Source organism: Pempheris klunzingeri, chromosome 2 (assembly GCF_042242105.1).
Source record: "Pempheris klunzingeri isolate RE-2024b chromosome 2, fPemKlu1.hap1, whole genome shotgun sequence".
Classification (NCBI taxonomy): Eukaryota; Metazoa; Chordata; class Actinopteri; order Acropomatiformes; family Pempheridae; genus Pempheris; species Pempheris klunzingeri.
The window spans coordinates 15,978,869-16,000,076 of NC_092013.1; the positions used below are offsets into that span (position 1 = coordinate 15,978,869).

The 21,208-nt window shown below is 41.2% G+C and overlaps 2 protein-coding genes across 2 annotated transcripts in view; one reads left to right on the forward strand and one right to left on the reverse strand.

The window, feature by feature from the left end:
* Nucleotides 1-14,718, forward strand: part of col2a1b (collagen, type II, alpha 1b) — a 47,130-nt gene extending 32,412 nt beyond the window's left edge. Inside the window, exons 38-54 of the mRNA XM_070837927.1 lie at nucleotides 196-249; nucleotides 2,163-2,270; nucleotides 2,684-2,737; nucleotides 2,862-2,915; nucleotides 3,657-3,818; nucleotides 4,862-4,969; nucleotides 6,807-6,914; nucleotides 7,225-7,278; nucleotides 8,069-8,176; nucleotides 8,889-8,942; nucleotides 9,159-9,266; nucleotides 9,448-9,501; nucleotides 9,643-9,750; nucleotides 10,662-10,950; nucleotides 11,213-11,400; nucleotides 12,145-12,387; nucleotides 12,592-14,718. Of these exons, the coding sequence (XP_070694028.1) occupies nucleotides 196-249; nucleotides 2,163-2,270; nucleotides 2,684-2,737; nucleotides 2,862-2,915; nucleotides 3,657-3,818; nucleotides 4,862-4,969; nucleotides 6,807-6,914; nucleotides 7,225-7,278; nucleotides 8,069-8,176; nucleotides 8,889-8,942; nucleotides 9,159-9,266; nucleotides 9,448-9,501; nucleotides 9,643-9,750; nucleotides 10,662-10,950; nucleotides 11,213-11,400; nucleotides 12,145-12,387; nucleotides 12,592-12,738 (2,001 nt within the window). The 3' untranslated portion in view covers nucleotides 12,739-14,718. The remainder of the gene's footprint in view (nucleotides 1-195; nucleotides 250-2,162; nucleotides 2,271-2,683; nucleotides 2,738-2,861; nucleotides 2,916-3,656; nucleotides 3,819-4,861; nucleotides 4,970-6,806; nucleotides 6,915-7,224; nucleotides 7,279-8,068; nucleotides 8,177-8,888; nucleotides 8,943-9,158; nucleotides 9,267-9,447; nucleotides 9,502-9,642; nucleotides 9,751-10,661; nucleotides 10,951-11,212; nucleotides 11,401-12,144; nucleotides 12,388-12,591) is intronic.
* A 2,872-nt stretch (nucleotides 14,719-17,590) lies between these two features.
* On the reverse strand, nucleotides 17,591-18,448 carry LOC139219107 (leucine-rich repeat-containing protein 3-like). Its single transcript, XM_070850906.1, has one exon. It carries the CDS (start codon nucleotides 18,446-18,448, stop codon nucleotides 17,591-17,593), a length of 858 nt encoding a protein of 285 aa, XP_070707007.1.
* Nucleotides 18,449-21,208: the final 2,760 nt, after the last annotated feature.

Below are 21,208 nucleotides of genomic sequence, written 5' to 3' on the forward strand. Positions count from 1 at the left end.
ATATGATTCAATAGTAGCTTTTGCTTGAGAGACAATTGTTTTGTAAGATTAAAAAGTGTGAAATATTAGCTGTCTACATTAAAGTTAGAGTTTGGAATCTCTTCAACAAATCACCAATTTCTCACACTTTCAGTCAGATATTGCAGCTTGAACTAACCTCTGAGCCTTTGTTGCCTCTCTCCCTTCCTCTTTCAGGGTGACAGGGGTGAGACTGGACCACCTGGGCCTGCTGGATTTGCTGGACCCCCTGTAAGTAATAATCACAGCACTGACCAGCCCTTAGCTCTTCATACTTCTGATGAGCATGACTCCAGGGCCGTAGCCTATACGTCAAGACACATTGTTTACTGCTCTGGAGTCATGTTCTAGCCATACTGGTAAGGTTAACCCTTTATAGGGCACTCATTGAAATACTTAGAAATTCAAAATTTCAACCCTAGACCATTACTGGTGGTCATTACAAGACTTTTTTACTTTTGTGAGTTTTTCAAAAAAAAATTCAATTTTATGGTGAAAATCAAAGTCAGTGAAGTTACCTTATATGGTTTCTTGCCAGTCTGTCATGTAGCCTGATTGTCGCTGATTGGCTTGGAGAAATCTCGTAGTTCTACTGCCTCATGGTGAGGCAAGGGGCAGCATTTTGAACTCCCACTTAAGTTACCAAATATGGTCCCTTGCCCGATAAAGGGTTAAGGAAGTTACAGCAATAAATAGTGAAATCTTAATAAAGTTATACTGTAGTTCTCTTTGTGGAATACATATTTATAAATAACTCTGAGTTGCTTTAAACAGTATAAATCCCTTTCACCTTTTCTGATCTTGAATTAAACTGTGACGAACAGAAAATAAGTAAAAGCACAGCTTTTTAAAAATGACTAAATAACACCTAGTCCATGTCTAGTATATCAGAATATATTTACATAAATTGAACCAAAAAACACAAAATGTTGTTTAGTAACACCATGTTAGTTAGTAAAATATTAAGCACAGCCATTAAGTAACTCCTCCAGTATTGAAAATAAAAAATGTATAAATATAATTATTGGATTAAGTAGACATAAAACAGATAACTTCAATGATTTGATAATAATCAAGTTTAGTGGCTGTCAAAATGTATTTTTTTATTCTGTAGATAACAAAACCTCACCTGTTTTTTTTTTCTTTCATCAAAAAGAGTCATGAGCTGAGAGATGACAGACATCAACCTGACACAGCTTTTCTTATTTCAAATCTACTTTCTATTACCACTATCTGGAAACACTTGGATATCTAATTGTCTTTACCTCTGTTTTAGGCCTCTGTGATTTGTCATTGTTGTCTCCCCAGTGTATTATTCTGTGGAGAGACATTAGTGTGTAGGACGTCTGCGTATCACTCATCCATTTAGTTCCTCCCAAAGACTCCAGGCAGACATCAAATAAATGTTTTTAATAAGCTGCATCCTTCCAAAAGGATTTTCATCAATATTTTTGTGGCAACACAATTTATCATAGGGTTTTTTCCTCTAGGTTGCACTATGATTAATTATTGAATTTATGTCAGGATGAATAACACTACAAGGTCACTAAATCATTTTTGGTTCACAGCTCACAGACTAAAGCATCACAGCTGATCACCACACAGACTGAAAATAGATATGGATGCTGCATAAAACATCAGCTGTTCTTGAAATCTAGACTTTAAATAGCCGTTGAAGCAGTCACAATTTCAACCACGTTTTGCATGAAAGAAAACCCATCACCTACCGCAGTTTTTAACTCTGTTTCTTCAAGACACACATTTTATATAAAAGTAGCAGAGGATAAGATACTGTAACTTTTAGTCCTTAGTATAGGTCGAGCTCCAAAACACATCGGGTCCTACGCCTCCTATAATGCAACTCAGTAGCATCTATACTCTCTCTGCCTGGAAAATGCTCCAACCTCTAACCGCAGACTTGACAAAGCTCCTCCAGGGCCACAGAGGACGCATTGTTTTCAAAGTGCTAACCATGACTAGTAAACCGACAATGTGTAAAAATCCCTTTAACCAACTTAATTTCAGGGAATCAAGAGGCATCGTTCTCAATTTTAAAAGAATCACTCCTTCACAAATACAAACATGTGTTGTGTTAACGGCTGCTGTATTTCATTGATTTAACTGTCTCTGTGTTTTTCTTTCAGGGTGCTGACGGTCAGCCTGGAGCCAAGGGAGAGCAGGGAGAATCTGGACAGAAGGGTGATGCTGGTGCCCCTGGACCCCAGGGACCCTCTGGTGCCCCTGGACCTGCAGTGGGTGTCTCTTTAGATTTTGTTTCATTGTTGCTGAACCAAACAGGATTTTATTCTGGCTTTGCCTCAGATAATAAGGGGTTCTTGCAAAACCTTGGATGTTTTATTTTTAATAAACAGAAACATTATACAGCAGCAAGGCACACACTGATTGACATTTTTTTAGGAGGCAAATGATGCACAGATCAGTAGAAAATTCCTCTTTTTCTTCTTTGGTGAACATTTGTGGTGGCGTTAACATCGAGCCCGCATGAAAGCTTTCCTTGTCAGTGATTGTGCCAAACCAGACAGAGTGAAAACATATGTGAACATTTCAAATGAACTAAAAGTGTTTTAAATTAGTTAATACTGTCATTTATGGAGCATGAAATAAATGTCAGACAGTAATGTACAGCATGTTTTATCTGTTACAGGGTCCTACAGGTGTTTCTGGACCTAAAGGTGCTCGTGGTGCTCAGGGACCTCCTGTAAGTGACCTTTATTTTTAGCAGCGTCTCGCTTGTTTTACTTCTGTCTCACAGTAGCACATGTGGAAAACATCATTTTGTCAGATTATTTCTGGCTTAATCTAAATTAATCTCTCTTTTCCAGGGTGCCACTGGTTTCCCTGGAGCTGCTGGCCGAGTTGGACCCCCTGGTCCCAATGTAAGTTCACACCTACACCCACCCGCCTTAAATAAATGGATAAATTTATCCATACAATGGATCAATAGATATAGGACACTAAAAATTCTTTATTTGATCAAATGGTTTGGCTGTTAGTTTTGCAATCTACCATAATTTTACACAGACTTCTACCATAAATAAGATACATTCAACTTTCATCATATACTGTAGACTCTACAGTATATAATGAAGGCTGAATCTGGTATTCATTACTTGGTCACCAAATTTGAAATTGGGAAAGAGGAAGAAAAATGAACTTGATTTATGTTTTACAAGCAAGTACCAGGTGCAGCAGAACAGATACAGGAATGTTATTATGAAAATGCCACCTGACTTATTGTCACCTAAGAAGGTTTTCTAATTTGCACCTGTAAAGCATTCACTCTGCCATTTCAGCACCCACGCACTACCAAAACAGTATGTCTGACACAGTGGGTGACTACAGTGCTGGAGTTTGTCTTGAATATTTTTACAGGCCTGCTGAACGGAAGTGCAACATATTGTGAAAAAACTGTCAGATGCTGTAAAACTGCTAATGTGAGATATGTGTTATAAAGGTTATTTAAAGACGCCCAGGGGCTCATTGAAATAATAGACTGTAATCCTCACAGGCTCTGTAAACATGACGTGTATGTATGCGCTTGTACACTATAGAATTAACCTGTATTACAATGTAATGTAATCTCATGTGTGTTATATCATCCTCCTTGCACATTTTAGGGTAATCCTGGACCTGCTGGTCCCGCCGGCCCCCCTGGTAAAGATGGACCCAAGGGTGTGAGGGGAGATGGTGGACCTCCAGGCAGACAGGGTGATGCTGGGCTTCGCGGTCCTGCTGGTGCTTCTGGAGAGAAGGGAGATCCTGGAGAGGATGGTCCCCCTGTGAGTTTGTCAATACTTAAATCCTCCATCTAACACGCAACACACTTGAGTTTTTACATAACATGTAACTTATTGACCTTGTGACGCTTCAAGTACTCTCCACTCAAATCCCTCTAGCACCCACAGATCTCGCCACACTCTCTTTCTCCCCAGACTGCAGTTCTCATTGAACACCATCAAAGTGAACACAGGTGTCCATTAAATCTGTTTGTTTCCTACATTTCTTTCGACTTTTAGGTAGCTCTGTCAGCCCAAAGAGCCCATTTCGTCAGTAATGGACAACAGCCGAGGACAGTCTCCATTAATACACAGAGCTGTCAGTGTCTATCACTGACTGTAATAGCACGCCAAGACATATGACAGCACATGGCAGCACAAGCCCAGTGACAGACTGATGACAGGACCCTGGGCCTTTGCCTTGTCGGCACTCAGTGCTACACACACACACACACACATACACACACACATACATGTCACATTTGACGACGAGTCCTGTCAAGATAATGACACATCACAGTTGATTGCATACTCATGAACATGAAGATAGCTGCCGTATCGAGCCCACGTTTAGAGTACATCTATTAGTGTGTCGCAGCGCTCCCTCAGAGTCAGAGCTTTATTGGGAGCATGCTTAAAGGAGCTTTTACTGTTTGTGCTTTTCACTTTCACCAAAGATGGCTAGCTTTGCTCTCTGTTGTATTGAGCACGTCAACAATCATACTTGCTGACTTAAAGGAGTCCCTGCTGGTTGCCTGGCAACCTTAGTGGGATGAAAAAAAACCTCAGGAAGTCACTGCTCCCCACCAAGCAATTGTCTGACACATAACCCCACTCAAAACCATAAATGATCATTTTATACTTCTTTATACTACAGATTGAATAAGAGGGATTAATTAGTGAGCTTTAGAGGTGGTGGGAGGTGAATCTTCTTACCATTAAAACCAGACGCTAGCAGTTTCCCCCTCATCATCATTATGTAATACCAAAGGATTTGACTGGTAAAACATTAAATGTGTTTTTCACCTCTTTTTTTCCTCTCTCAGGGTCCCCTTGGTCCATCAGGCCCTCAGGGTTTGGCTGGTCAGCGTGGTATCGTCGGTCTGCCTGGACAACGTGGTGAGAGAGGTTTCCCTGGTCTGCCTGGACCTTCTGTAAGTAACGTCCTGTTGCTTTATCATATGATTTAATCACAAATTAGGGCAGAAACGTACAGCTATTTACATTAGCAATTAATCTGTCTTTAATCTGTTTTATTTTCACAATTAGTTATTATATCTAATTTATTGACAGAATATTGATCAGCAATTATAAATTGTTTAATCAGTTACATAATTTTCCAGCAAAAAATCCAAACATAGTTTCAGCCTCTTAATTGAGTGTATTTGCTGCTTTCCTTTGTCTTATGTGATTATAAATTGGAATTCTTCAACTAATGAGAACATGAATATTTCTCTTTTCATAACACATCTCTCTCTTGATGAATTGGTCAATTGTTTCAAGTACAAACAGTCAACAAACAGTTGACCAAATAATCACGGAAATAATTAGGTAGATTGATTTATTCTTAAAATAATTGTTAATTGCAGCCCAACAAGGCTAGAACTCACAAGTAATTGGCTTTTTTCCTTGATAAAAGAAAATCAATCAAAATTGTTTTTAATTAACTCAAATACGTGCAAATGCATTTGAATACGTTTGAGCTAACTACAAAGTACAATGAGCTTTTTTATGACAAAAGAGTCTCTTAACTAAAATGAATATTCATGAATCTGTCCTAAAGAGCACAATGGCTAATGTTTAGTCAGTCCGTACAGCAGAATGTAGAAAACCCAGTGAGAGACTCTGGACTGTCATTCTGTGGCCCAATTGGATCTCAGTCAAATCACATCTCAGCCAGGACTTTTTTCCCAGTGAACTGAGTCCATTTGATGTACAGTATGACATGTGACAAGAAGGCTCCCCTGCTTACATCTCGCACTATTTGATATGTGACATGAGTCGTGTCCCCTGCTCACAGCATCTCAGTGGGCATGTCCTCACCATTAATTATTCATCAGTTTGGATGAAAGGGACACCAAGAAAGAGGCGGTGATACCAAACTCACCCAGGGATGTTTCAACCGGAGAATATGCTTTTAATACCAGCAGTGAAGTTTGAACTGCAGATGCAGTTTTTGACCAGCGGTCAAAGGGCCCTTGGGCAGGACAATAAGCCCCAAATTAATCCCAATGGTTTGGCAGCGCCCTGCATGGCAGCTAGCTGTCAGCAGTGTGTGTGAGCGTGTGTCTGTAAGTTGGTGAATGAGTAGCAGAAACCTTGCAAAGTGCTATAGAAATGTAGCCGTTTATTTATTATTTATATTCTCTCCCTTTCTGTTTTGTCCCTTTGAAGGCAGCTGCTCAGCACTAATACCAGTATGTCCTGAGTGGGGCAGAACTTTGTTCCATGTTCATGTTTGACCATAAATACATAAATTCAGCTTTAAAAAAGTATGAGCATGAAGTAGTCTGGCAATCAGCGTTCAGGTCACTCATTGTCATCTGGCTTGATTATGGATGACTTCAAGTGGGTTGTGTAATAGATAACTGACAGTTTACTCCTTCTTTAAGACGTCGACATGAACCTGTCCAACACCAACTGAATAAACATGGCGGCTGTTCTGAATACTTCTCCAAAACTGATGATCAAAAGTAATTTCTAAATTAATTTGATGAGATCAGTATGCCATGCAGCTCCAAAATTATGTTGTATTTTATATCTGCCACACCTACTTTTAATAGCTTTTGATAGCTCCTTCTTATGTGCCCTCCATCTCCATCTGAGGCCTCATCTGCACACGATATCTGACTCTGACTCATAGAGAATTTCCTGTCTGATATATCAGCCAGGGGGTTATGTGATCTAACCCTAGCTGTTCAGTGTGGTGTTTCCAGTGTGTGATTCACAGGGTGAATAAATGTAGTAATGAGTCCTCTTCTCTTCTCTCAGGGTGAGCCCGGAAAGCAGGGAGCTCCTGGTGGCCCCGGAGACCGCGGACCCCCTGGACCTGTTGGACCACCTGGACTCACCGGACCTGCAGGAGAGCCCGGCAGAGAGGTCAGAGAATGGGCAACACACAGTATGTGTGTGTTTGGATTTGTCACATTGTATTTAGTCCAGTGGCTCTTCATTTTTCATATCATATGACTGAAATAGCAGGATTTTGGTCTGGAGGAGAAGTCGATTAAAATGCACTGCTATTTGCATCACGTATACCTTTGTATACATTTGCATTGAGTTTACACTGTATTATGTATGCGTTTTGTTAGAGAGGGGCTCATTATGTAGCTGCTCAATATTCAATTGGACATCTGGCTTGGTGGAGATGGAAGCTGTTAACACTTAATATTATTCTGTCACCTGACAGGGCAACCCTGGATCTGATGGACCTCCTGGTAGAGATGGTGCTACTGGAATTAAGGTGAGAAAAACCCAACCACGCTACATAAGAAACACTAGGTCAAAGCTTCCTGTTGTGTTGTTGGAGGCTTCTGTAATTACAAATTGCTGCACATGGTTTGATCTGAATATTCATTAACAGTCAGCAAACAAATGTGCTATTGCTCAGTATAGAAATTATGCTCTCATGTTGTTAAAATTTGAATTGTATTATGGACAGTAATTAATTTAACATACTGTAATCTGATTGGCTGAAAACGCAATCTAATTCAAATCAGGTAAACCTGCTGTTTGGAGGGTTTCCATTCAGTGTATTACTTCTAATTTCCCCTAATGGGATTGTATGTACATGTGCATTTGTTAGAGTTGAATTGAAACTGCCTGTAAAATCTGTGACTTGACATTTCAATAACCTTTATGTAAATACCCAAGCAAAATCTGTCATGTGTCACGTTTCATGTTATTGCACATCTGCATTCATGTACAGTGACTATGTGCAAAGAAGAAAATCAAATCAAATCAACTTTATTGGCCAAGTTTGAATAGGCAAACAAGGAATTTTACTCGGTGAAGCTTGACTCTCTGTACAGTGAGGAAGTAAAGTAGAAATAAACTACAACAGTAGGAAAAGAATACAGGACAGTATAAACAATATATAACTCTTTAACAACAACAGTATGTACAATAAATAAATAAATAACATTCTACAATCTGGGCCCGTTGGTGTTTTATCTCAGCTTTTCTAAATATATTGCAGACTTAGATTTTCTGACATGACTGACTTTTCTACTGTTGTGCTCTCTATGCCACAGGGTGACCGTGGTAACACTGGTCCTGCTGGTGCTCCTGGCGCCCCAGGCGCTCCTGGTGCTTCTGGTCCAGTTGGTCCCACCGGCAAACAGGGAGACCGAGGAGAGTCTGTAAGTGTGACTCAGTGACATTGTCTCTTTCCAATACAGGCTAGGACTGATTAATTTGTTTCTCACTGTTAAGTAAGAGCAGGCATCACTTATAAAAAGGGGACTTTTCACCTGCTGGAAATTAGCATATAGTCTGATTGCACACAAGTACAGAGGAGGATGTCTCAAGTGTCTAATCCTTGACGGACTGACTGTTGGTTAAAGTGAAAAAATAACTTCAAAGTTTACTTTTCTCATTTGTGCAGCATTTATTCACTGTATTTCAGCAGAGATTTAACTAGAGATTCTGCTATTTTAACATTATTTGGACATTCATTGCACCTTATGTAACTTTGTGTTAAACTAGAAGACATGTTTGACCTTAAGGATTTGATATAAAGGATTACCAGAATGTCTGCAGAAAGTTTCACTTTGTTCTGAAGCCGAAGTGGAGCTGATTAAGTGGTAGAGGTAAATAATGAAACCATTTAAATACAGCACATGTTGGTGAGGACAACAAAGTTACAGTACGTACATACACTGACTTGGCTGAAGCCAAACTGTTAACAGCTAATATCATAAAGGAAATGATGGTAACTAACTACAAACATTTATAATTAATTTCAACACATATTCATATGAACAGACAGTAAATAGATCTGTCTGTTCCAAGCAGCGATGGAGTAATCCCTGTTTCTGTTGCAACATAAGCACTGTCTTTTACTTTTTTTAGGGTCCACAAGGACCTGCTGGACCTCCAGGACCTGCTGGAGCCAGAGGAATGCCTGTAAGTATCTTTCTGGATATTAACACACACACCTGCATGCTCAGATTTGACATGGCCTGTACAAACAAAAGTGAAAACTGCTCCTGCTTAAAAATGTTTGGTGCTGGTCTGTATTCATTACACTGTGATTTCCAATGCAACAGAAAAGTATAAATAAAATATTAGTGAAATCACAGTAGATTCTCCTAATTAGGTTGGTTGTCCACTTGTTCTCAGGGACCCCAAGGACCCCGCGGAGACAAGGGTGAGGCTGGAGAGGGCGGTGAGAGAGGACAGAAGGGACACCGAGGCTTCACTGGTCTGCAGGGTCTGCCAGGACCTCCAGTAAGCATCCAGACTGAATATGAATCTATGTGCATCCAGACCTTTGAATTAACCTGGTCAGATGAGTTAAAATACACAAGTAGGAATAGTACAGTTTGTATCTGCAGTAACTGCATTATAAATTTAAGATGGTGAACCCTGCAGAAACCCTCATGTATGAATGCAATCATTATCTGTTTAGGGTCAAGCTGGAGACCAGGGTGCTACTGGACCTGCTGGACCTGCTGGACAAAGAGTGAGGACTAATACTACCAAAACACTCAGTTTTACTCGATGATAAAAAATGGCATCTTAAAATTAATTGAAATAAGATTTATACCATGCAGTGTCTTTGATGCTTAACATCAAGAGTTTTTCCCTCCATCTGTTTATATAGGGACCACCTGGACCTGTTGGCCCTGCTGGAAAGGATGGTACAAATGGTATGCCAGGACCCATTGGACCCCCCGGACCTCGTGGTCGCAGTGGAGACACGGGTCCTGCTGTGAGTACCCACGAGAACTATCTCTGCCTGTTACATGGATCTTCCTCTGAAAATGATAACTGGCTAAAAATAGCTTGCAGCCAGCAAAGGCGACTCAAAAAGTGTTTTTTTGTGTTGCATTTAGTTACATAGTACATTTTCACACATATGTTGCTTGAACATGGCAAATACTGTCTTCAGGAATTCAAAACGTCCTCAGAGTTGGAAAAGATCCAGAGTCCTGGAAATATTAAGAGCACTCAGAACTCTCCACAAACACTCAGAAGTTTGTTTTATGGATAAACAAAGCTGCACAGACGAGACACTTTAAACAGCTAGTGAGTTTACAGACAAGCTCTCAAAACTTCACAACATCTTTGCTGTCACATACTTAGAAGCAATAACATAATATTTTATCAGCCGTGCTCAAATGTTAATTTAGTGTTTTAAATCATTCATGATGTTTTGCAGTTCATTCAGTGATACAAACTGGCCATTAAAGGGCAGCATTATTGAGACTTACTGCATAAATGAATAGATTAAATTATAAAGCAAATACAGTAATTCATGAAGGGATATTTAAATGAACCCAAAAAAAAACTCCATTAACAGTCAGAATGAGAGAAAGTGGTTTTAATGCAACTAAATAAAATGTAGCAAGGACTCCAGTTGACATACGTTGTTTGACAAGAAAACTGAAATGAGAGAAAGAACAGATTGTAGAACAGATGGCGGCATTTCCTGCCCCATTATGGGAGATGAGGAGGGACTTCTTTAGTCTGACTGAAGAGGAAAGAATAATCCACCATTTGTGAGATGAGCAAGGGATGAGAGTACACAAGTAGAGCGATGGCTAGACAAAAACTAGAAATATGAAATGTCATGTAGTGCCAAATATAAGCTTTCCATCATCTTTCTTCCTCTCCTCTCAGGGTCCCCCCGGAAATGCCGGACCTCCCGGTCCTCCTGGTCCCCCTGGCCCTGGCATTGACATGTCCGCCTTCGCTGGTCTGGGTCAGACTGAAAAGTCCCCTGATCCTCTCAGGTACATGAGGGCCGACCAGGCTTCCGGAAACCTCCGTCAGCACGATGCGGAGGTTGACGCCACGCTCAAATCTCTCAACAACCAGATTGAGAACATCCGCAGCCCAGAGGGATCCAAGAAGAACCCAGCTCGCACCTGCAGAGACCTGAAGCTCTGCCACCCTGACTGGAAGAGCGGTGAGTGACACCAAGAGGAATTGGTGAAATTGGGGTGAGATGATGAAGTAGACAGAAGTTGGGTGATATTTTACGGCTCAAGTTTGGTAAGGACAAGATTTAGGTTGAATATAGTTAGTGTAGTCTGAGAGTGTTTGGATTATGGCTGATTCAGAGACTGATTTTGAGATGCCAGAATTCCACAGTATTCCACAGCACATAGACGCCACAATATGAAAAAAGTATCACGTCTGAAGCTGATGTGTTTTTTTTTTCTGAGCAGGAGAGTACTGGATTGATCCCAATCAGGGCTGCACCATCGATGCAATCAAGGTCTACTGCAACATGGAGACTGGAGAGTCCTGTGTCCTCCCCAAGCCTTCAAGCATCCCTCGCAAGAACTGGTGGTCCAGCAAGAGCAAGGACCGCAAACACGTCTGGTTCGGAGAGACAATGAATGGAGGATTCCACGTAAGTGGTGCTGTGGTTTTCATCCGTCATCAGTTGAGCTGAAGCATAGCCTCCCCTGTTATTACTGGTAAAAGTGGTCATTTAACTCTGTCCTGAAAAAAAAGTTGTAGTTTGAACTCCAGTGTTTTGACTTCTCACCTTGCTGCAGTGATGTACAGGTGTAATTCAGGTCCCTGTGACATCACTGTGATGCAACAAAACTCAGTAATGATCCAATCAACTTCGCAGTGATGCTGGTTGTGGTTAAAGTTGAAGGAAGGTTGAAAGTTTCAACCTGTGAGGACAGTGAAACACTGCTACCAGACATTAAGTTGCTCTTTAAATTAAAGGGCCTTTAATTAATTTAGTTGTCTTTATTTACTTTCTATTAGCGGGAACAAAATTATTATGTTGCAAAAAGACCGTGGGTGTGTGCAGAAACATAAAAAATCTGCTCATTTTAAAACCCCAGCATGTAGGATTTGAAAACATCCGACTTTGACAACTTTTTCAAAACTCATTTCAAAAAAGACACGTAGCAGTCAGTACGCTGCTCATCCCGCCCTCCTACGACGGTCTTATTTTATATAAACACAAAAAAACTTTACACATTAAAATTGTACAAATAGGGACATTAAACAATGTCTCCTCGCAAAAAACTGTTGAAACTATCAATCAGAAAACATGTAAGAACACTAACACGACAACAACGGAGGTATTTACCATTATTCTCCTTTCCTCTTCCTTACCTGTGGCCCAATGCAGTTCAGCTATGGTGATGACAGCCTGGCACCCAACACTGCCGCCATTCAGATGACTTTCCTGAGACTGCTGTCCACCGAGGCTTCTCAAAACCTCACCTACCACTGTAAGAACAGCGTGGCCTACATGGACGCCTCAACGGGCAACCTGAAGAAGGCCGTGCTGCTGCAAGGCTCCAATGACGTGGAAATCAGGGCTGAGGGCAACAGCCGCTTCACTTACAGCGTGTTGTCAGACGGTTGCACGGTAAGACACATGTACAGTACGCACAATATTTTATGTAGCCCAAATATGCATGCATGTGCTCAATTAGGTGCTCACCAGAGCGTGATATAATGAAACACTGTCTCTCTGGCGTTCACTCAACTTACCAAGCGAGTCTCATTCTCTCCAGTTATGGAGAAAGTTGTAGGTTGTTTAACAGGCGTTGTGTGTTTTCCCTCCGCACAGAAACACACGGGACAGTGGGGCAAGACAGTGATCGAATACAGATCGCAGAAGACCTCTCGTCTGCCCATCGTGGACATTGCCCCCATGGATGTTGGTGGAGCAGACCAGGAGTTCGGAGTCGAGATCGGGTCAGTCTGCTTCTTGTAAAGAGTGAGGGATCGAGAAGAAGAGAAAGAAGAAGTGGAAATTTGGAAAATAAAAAATAAAAAATCAAATGAAAGAGGAGCACACTTCAGATAAAGGAGGAGAGAAAGAGTGAAAAAGAAAAATCAAGACACTTTTTTTAAAATGGGACTTTTTTTCTAAGTAAAAAGTGCTTTTTCCAAGTCGAACTCCGTAGGATATCTGCACTGAATGGCACCAGCAACTGTCATCTGTGATTCATCCAGCATTGCCTCCAGCCAACTCGCCCCCCATGGACACCCAGCATTCCCCAAAAGCCCCCACTCCACCCTGGGTGAAGAGCATACGCCATGAACAAGAAGGAGGAAGTATGAGAAGAGTACGGGAACATACCAGGGAACTAGAGAGAGAAAAATGTGTTGGTGTTATTTATTTATTGTTTAGGTTTGGGTCCCAGGTGTGGTAGGACTGAGTTTGTTGCTAAGTAATAAAAAGCCCACTTACACATATTTAAAAGACCTTATCCACCAGCTACCGCTCTTACTTCCTCCTCTTTTCTAATCACCCCTTCACTCCTGTACCATATCCACTAAAGCATACATATCTCTTTGAAACCAAAAATCTAGCTACATAGAAAGTGCAGGTGTTCCTATTTCTACCACCACAGTGTGTATCGAAAAGTTACTGTGTATTATAATAAAAGTCAATGGTGCTATTGTTGTAAAACAGTCTGTATTTTTTAACAACCAGATACTCATATGTAGTGACTTGTGTATATATGTATATATATATGTATATGTGTGTATACATATATATACAGTTTCTCAGAGAGAGCATTTCACCCTGGGATTATGGATTTCAGGGTGATAAATGTCCCTGCCTTGTCCCCACCCTCCTGCTTCAACCCTCATACGTAAACAAACGTGCCCATGATTTTACAATCATGGCATGTCCAATTGTGACTCGAGACTGAATTTAATTTCCTTTTTAGTTTTGTTTTGATATTTTAAAGCTACCTCACACTAAAAACAAATCACAAATCAATTAAAGGCCTTTCCCCCCCTGAATCTTTATATGCAAAACCCTGTATTTTAGGTGATTATCAATATGACCAAGATGTTTGACGAAGTCGGTCATGAAAGCCCAGTCTGCTGCCCCCCCATTTGCTGTGACCTTTGACCCCCATCCCTCTCTACTTCCTCCCATCAGTCCCCTCACACAGAGCGTGCCCTCTGCCTCGGCGTATACACACTCACACACACACTCACTCGCACACACAGACGTGCAGTTAAAAGATTCAGGGTGTGTTTGACTTAGTTGCTCCAGTCCTACAGCCAGCGCAGAGGGTTCTTTTGTGTGAGGTTGTGTATATTTTTTATTATTAATAATAGTATTATTATTAATAATAATAGCATTATTATATTATTATTATTATGATCATGACTTGTTTTTGTTACGTTTTAATTAATGTAAATTGGAAATAAAAGACAAAACCAAGTAACAGGCTGAAGTTGCTTTTTATTTATACCATTTTGTTCTCCCCATGTTGAAATATCTGGGGCAATGGCTTTGACTCTTCCCCAAGGTAATTCCTTAAAAAAAAAAAGAAAAAACAGTCACACCTAAACATTTCACTGTGACCTGCTTCCACTATGTGTTTTTGTGGTGACGTCCAGATATATTTCCAGGGGGAGAAACACCTCAGATTTCAACAAAAGGCAATGGAGAGATGGATGAATGCGGGGCCATTTTGATTTTGATTGGCGATTTGTGAAAAAACAAAGAAAAAGTCGAAGAAGGTGGTGGTGAAGGTTCATACCATATACTTTTTTTAAAATATGTAAAATAGATTTTCAATCATTTTCTTTAGTTTTAACGCATGGTAGAGTAGAAATAGGAAACACTGCCAGCCATGATCAGCTCATTCTGTGAATTGATAATGTCTTCCTGTACTTCTATTACTTCTCTTCATCTTCTTGCCTTTTTTCAATCTGCAGTAGCAATAAAAGGTAGAAGCATTTCTATGAACAAAGTAGAGCAAAGTTTCTTTTATTTTTTATATATTTGTTGTCTTTTTTTTTTCGTTAAATCACTTTTTGATAAATCAATTATTATTTGATGTAATGGTTTCCAATCTATGACTTTATCCATGTTTGAATAATAATTGGCTTACAAACAGAAGAGAAAACAAATCACTGGGACAGAAATACATCACCAATAAAAAAAAAAAAATACCTACAGAAATATCTACACACAGGGGGCATGCTTGGTTCTTGAGTTTTGGGTTGTTTGCATCATTGTATCTTAACAAGCCAAAGGGATTTAAAGATTGTATTATTGGTAGGGACGTATTTGGGGAACATTAGAAGTATGATTTGGAACAGACTGGTAACATTCAAGATATATTCTGAGTATGTAGAGTTACACCAACAGTGCTTCACAAGTTTACCCACAGACAGTTTTCTTTTGAAAGTCACAGAACAAATATCCAACGTCTTATTCCAATCTATTAGCCTGAGGTCTACCAACCAAGACCAGGTTTTACATGGACCATTTATCATAATAACAACCTCAACATCGTTCTACTCAAAGACCGACTGATTCTAGCTCTACTTCACAGTTTCTCTTCATCTTCAATGACACAAACGTCAACCAGTCTTTCTCTGTAAATTACAATGCACACACACACACCACATTTATCACGTTACAGTACACAGAAAGTTGTCTTAGTCAAGGTTTTGCCTCAGCTCTTGTCACTTTTCCAACCCAATTGTTCGAGAAAATTGGATACAGTAATGTTTTATTACATCTATGAACACTTAGAGGGTTGCAACTGTACACTTTAATCCGTCACAGATTAAAGACGCATGAAAAACACTAGAGCACAGCGGTGCTTGGAGGCAAATGCTAACATGGCAATGCTATTATGCTGATGTTTGGCAGGTATCATGTTTACCATGCTCACCATCTTAGTTTAGCATGTTTGCATGCTAACGTTTGCTAATGAGTACTGGATTAGCCTTGAACCATCTTTTGGACAGTTACAAATTTTTACCTGGTGCAGGTGCTTGAGGAAAAATTAAGGGATCACCACAGTTAATGCATTACGTGCTGAGGGGAACATTAATGTACCAAATGTAATCATAATGTATACAGTAGCTGTTAACAGACAGATGATCAGGCCAACATTGCCACAGAGCCGTATGCATTTACATAAGTGGTTACCAATTTATTTGGCTTTTGAACTGTTAAAACTACAAAATGGCTGCTTCTGAACATCCTGTAATCTGTTACATAGCCAGTATTTCCTCAACCAAAGATTGTTTTTTTGGTTGAATAATTTGTAAAAGGCTAGAAACACTTAAAATTATCTGCAATATTATTATTTGCAAGGACAGAGACATTAAAGAAAAATTCTGAGTTGAGTTAATTTTGTGTAGAAGAAATATTTTTTTCTGCTTAAATATCCATTCAACAATCTCCTGACCCCTCAGACTGAATTTGTGAGCTCTTATTCGATTCCTGACCCCCAGGTTGAGAAACTGCACTGTCCTAAACACACACTTTGTCTAACTGACACAGATCAGAGAATAGTGCTCCGTGTGTTGCCACAGTAAATATGATTACAATGAACTCCAGTGAAATTAAAAAAGGTGGCAGTTAATCCAGTCAGGTTTTGTTCCATTTACGAGGAACGCTGAACTAGATATTCAGGGCACTTACAGTAGCCTATACACATCAGGGATGGCATTAATCTGAACATTACAAGCCTTAAATGTAGACCTACTAACAGCGAAAATTATCCCATTTATTATCAAAGCATTTTATAGTGGCTTGAAAAAAAATCAATTATGATACACTGTATGTTGAAAATGGGAGACAGAACGATTTGTATACAGAAATCAATGCTGAGAGGACTGAAAAGCAGGACTCAAGAGATTAATTAAAGCTAGTCTAACAGCTTCTCTCAGGATAAATGCCTGTACTAACCTAATTTCCAACAATGGTCCATCTCTACATATGACTGAAATTTCTCCGTGCCAATCAGTGACAGCTCTATGTATACTTAAACTATCCAGATATTATAGAGCTGATTGCTGCAGCTTGGAGACAAAATAGTTCACCTTCAGCTCTAATGGCTTCCTGAGAGCAAATTTAGATCAGCAGTTCTCCACTGGCACCGAAACAACTGGCTTAGTGAGCGTGTATTGGGAAGGGTTTCAATAGAATCCGTGCAAAATCCCGTTAACAAAGTTAAAAAAATTAGCCGTAACAGCGGACACAAACACCACATGTGCACACGTACACACAGAAAGGAAACAAGCAATTAGATGAGGACACACATTTGAGTTTGCACACTCTCCTTTCTGACCTGATAAACACACTCCAGCTGATTAGTGCCTTTCAAGTGTTCATTAAGGGTCAGCTGGTCAAAGACTCCTAATTAGAGCTTAATGAAAGATAAAAGACCACAGTGAGGGGCATGGTGGCAGAAAAAAGGGAGAGAGGGACTACACAGACAGACTGAAGGTTGTAGAGTTCAAACAATTTTCTTTTTTTCCCACATTTCTCATCCTTTCATCTTGCTTTGTAGTTTGCACTCCTTTCTCTCAGTGCACATGACAGAATGAACAAAACAAACTCTCACTTATCATTTAATTGATAAAACGATGCAATAGGTAAAGAAATGTCAGGACATGTGGGCCTCAGTAGTGACAATTAGAAAGAAACGTTGCAATCACAAAACACAGCTTTTGTCAACATCCTCCACAGTGGGCTGACAGTAACTCCACACAGCATTTTGAAGTTTATCAGTCACTCTCCATAAAAATGGGATTGAGTAATTATTCCGTTTAACCTAACGCCAAGCAGGAGTTCAGAAACCAGTGCTTAGAGTGTCTGTCTCTGTGGGGGTCTTGCGTGGGCTGGGCAAACTCTTCAGGTACTCCAGATGTCTGCGGGCCTCGGCTTGGTTCTGCCTCACATAGTACACCACATACACAATGACCATAAAGAACCATACAAACATTGTCACTAGCATGGCTACGTCAGTGGTTTTCCTCTGCAAGCTGCAGAAGTTCACCCCGGAGTCCAACAGTTTGACCAGCGGTTGGCCCGCATGCTCGCCCTGCGACCCCGGGTCCTCCCACCGGCTCCCCTCGCCCAGACCCCGCACAGAGCTCTCACAAATGATCCCATTCACCGTCTCGGGCTCCAGGTTCAGCGTCTCCATCAGCTCCTGAAGGGCGCAGTCACAGTGCCAGGGGTTGTGGTACAGGCGTGTCTTTGCACGAGTGGAGCCAAACTCCTCCCTGCTGGCCTGCCTCAGCTGGTTATGTGAGAGGTCCAACAGGCGCAGCTCGGGGCCAAGATGCCGCAGGGCCCCCGAGGCCAGCGAGTCGATGCGGTTGTGGGACAGGTACAGGTCCCGCAGGTGGACCAGGTCGCTGAAGGCACTCTCTGGGATGTTCCGGATGTAGTTGCGTTCCAGGTGGAGGGAAACGGTATCTGGTGGGATCCCCTCTGGGATCTCCCGCAGCCCGGCGTCTGAGCACAGCACCGTGGCCGTGTCCCAGGCGCAGTGGCAGCTGTCCGGGCACTGGGGGGACGCTTGGCCCCAGAGGGCAGAGAACAAGAGCGTGACACACAGCCATGAATGAAGACCCACTCCTTCACCTCTCGGTCCCCCTCCACTGCTGCTGGTACATCTCTCCTCACACCAGCCTGTGCACATCGCCTCACCATAGCCTCCTGACACACACCAGGTCCCAATCAGACACACGCGGTCGCACCAGGAGAATCTGACAGATTGACGGAGAAAAAAAGAAAAAAAAAAGGGTCAGTCTGGAAAATGTGATGCTCCCTCTGTCTGTCTCTCTCCTGTTACAAACCCTTGCAATCAAAATGAGCGCTGACAGGGGAGATTATGATGTTTCAGGGGAGGCAGAGGAGAAAAAGGTCAGTGGGTAAAGAGATCGACAATTAAATGAGCTTAAGCCGGTTTACCTGCTAAATACTGCACGAAGAGACACTGTAGGCCTGATGCAAAAGTACCAAACAAAGTATTACTGGATATTCAGAAACAATAATGATAGATTAAATGATCTTATCAGGTTGAAACAACTCCTGAGTTTCTGCATTAAAAGGACATAAATCATCATATGCAATTATCTGAAGTCCTCCTGCACCTCTCCTGCTGTGTCTTTCAACCCAGGCAGAAGAAAAGCATCACACGACACTCATCAATACATGTTCATCTCATTCATCCCTCTATTTATTTTCTCATGATGCCACAGCCCCTTAATCATAATCCACGGGTGGAGGAGGTAGGCAGGGGTGGGTGGGTGGCTGATTGTCTGCATTGTAGGGATGGAGGTTAGTAAAGGGGTGGGATTGGGATCGATAGCCCAAGTATTGCCAGCTACACTATTAACAGCAAGAACATCAATCCTGCCTGTGTCCCACAGTGTCAATAAGTGACAGAGCTGGAAAAAAAAAATAAGCCAGCAGTATTCTGGGTGTTAGCATCTGCTCACCACTCCTGTAGTTTGGAGGCAACAATTATATTTCTTAAAAAAAGCAATCTGGTTAGACTCTTCCTCCCATGGGCAACCTCCCTGCAGAATAAGTTACATGTGTTCTGTGTGTTCAGCTGTTTCACAGCTTCTCGGCCTCATCTGCCCCGTCTGAGCGACTCTTTTGTGGGTCTGTAAATGGTGTCATTTCAGTTTGTTCAGACAATCCAATCAGGTGTTTTTAGGGCATTTCTGTATGTACGACGCTTTTGTTCCGAGACAGAAATCACGATACACTCCTTGGATTTGATTAAAAGAGGTCCTCTTAAATGTCAAGCACTTTCTGCTTTCTCCCCGTCTTCATAATAGAATCAAAATTGTCGTGTGTCTCTATTCTCCTGCACAGACAGCATGAAATAAAGGTTTCAGCCCCTGACTAACGGTGGCTGTCATTTAGTTGATACCTCTGAAGGGGACTGACTGTCAGGCTGCTCTGTGATGCCCATCAAGTGACCCAGTGCACGTTACGAGCAGAGAGGTGACAGTCTGTTGTTATTAACACTCTGCATGTAGATGCCTGCAAAGCCCCAATTAACAGCAAATATTATTTGCTGCCTAATAATGAGACTGAGAAGCCTCCCACAGGTCACACTGCGGTCACAGCCACAGTTTCCACTGATTTATTTCTAATATTCCTCCCTATTTCTGAAAGCAAAGAACATCACTTAAATTAGAAAACATGCTGCTGTCGGGGCCTGGGTTCAACTCCAGGGTCATACCTTTCTTTTATAAGGTTAACCTGCGCTGAAGTCACGACAAATTACATTAATCTGGGTGAAGCAGGTCAACTGCACTGTCCGCAGGTGCTGAAGCACAGAGAGCAGCTTTTTGGCTTCAGGCTAGAGAGCAGACCTGACTGGTTTACGGCTGGTTTATGCAACTTTTGAATGATAAAGATGAAGTTTGTAACGCGTTTAAAGGAAGCTTTCCTGCTCTTCGCGGCGCGAGGTTACTACTAAAAAAGTTGATGCACATCACAAAGAGAAAATCACGACAGAACAGCAGAAAACAGCATGATTAAGGTGATTAATCCTCGAGATGCGTTGAAATGATCACGAGTATATTAATGGATTTAAACTATTCGCTATATATTTAAAAAAAAAACTAAATACAAACTTACCTGTGGGGTGTTTTTTTGCGAAGTTTGAGATCCAGAAAGCGGATAAAGATGTTTTTTTTTTCTTAAAATCCGTTTGAAGGTTTTCTTCGGATGCTTCCCGACGGCAGACTGGACATCATCACCATCATCTTCCTCTTCAGCACAAATACATGAAAAAACTATGTGAGGAGCATCAGTAGTGGATCCGTGGTTGGTTGCCTGCAGACGGCTTCATCACTGACTGGCGTAACAGAGGGTAGTTATAGCAACAAAGATGTGGGGCAAACTCCCTCTCTCCCCGCGTGAGTGTGTGTGTGTGTGTGTGTGTGTGTAAGAGACAAACATGGGAGGTGTGGCATCATAGGTCCTTCTTGTCCCCTATTATAGATGGCATCAGTCTCGCGTTTCTGAGAAGACACTGGTTGCCTCCATATGAGATATTAAGTTAATTACCTGTAGGATTAAATTAGATTCTCACATTCATTTCTTCCTGCAAAATCTGATTGAATCCCAGACAGGTAGGTGCACAGGTGAAGAGACAGACATTTTCAGAAAAAAAAAAAAAAAAGTGTGAAAAGAATAACCACAGTTTTGATACCTGAAATATAAAAGCGAAGCAAAGACTTGAAATACATGTCAGACTGTTTAGACTGTTTCCTTTTATAGCCTTAAGCCAATGAGACAAACAGGAGCTCTGACTGACTGGGCTGAATGTAAACAGCATTAAAGCGGAGACGCACCTCCTTTAATCACTAAAGTCTTTTTTCAGGCTAAGTAATGGAAGTCAGTTAGCAAGAGACTTCATTCATCACCGTGTAAA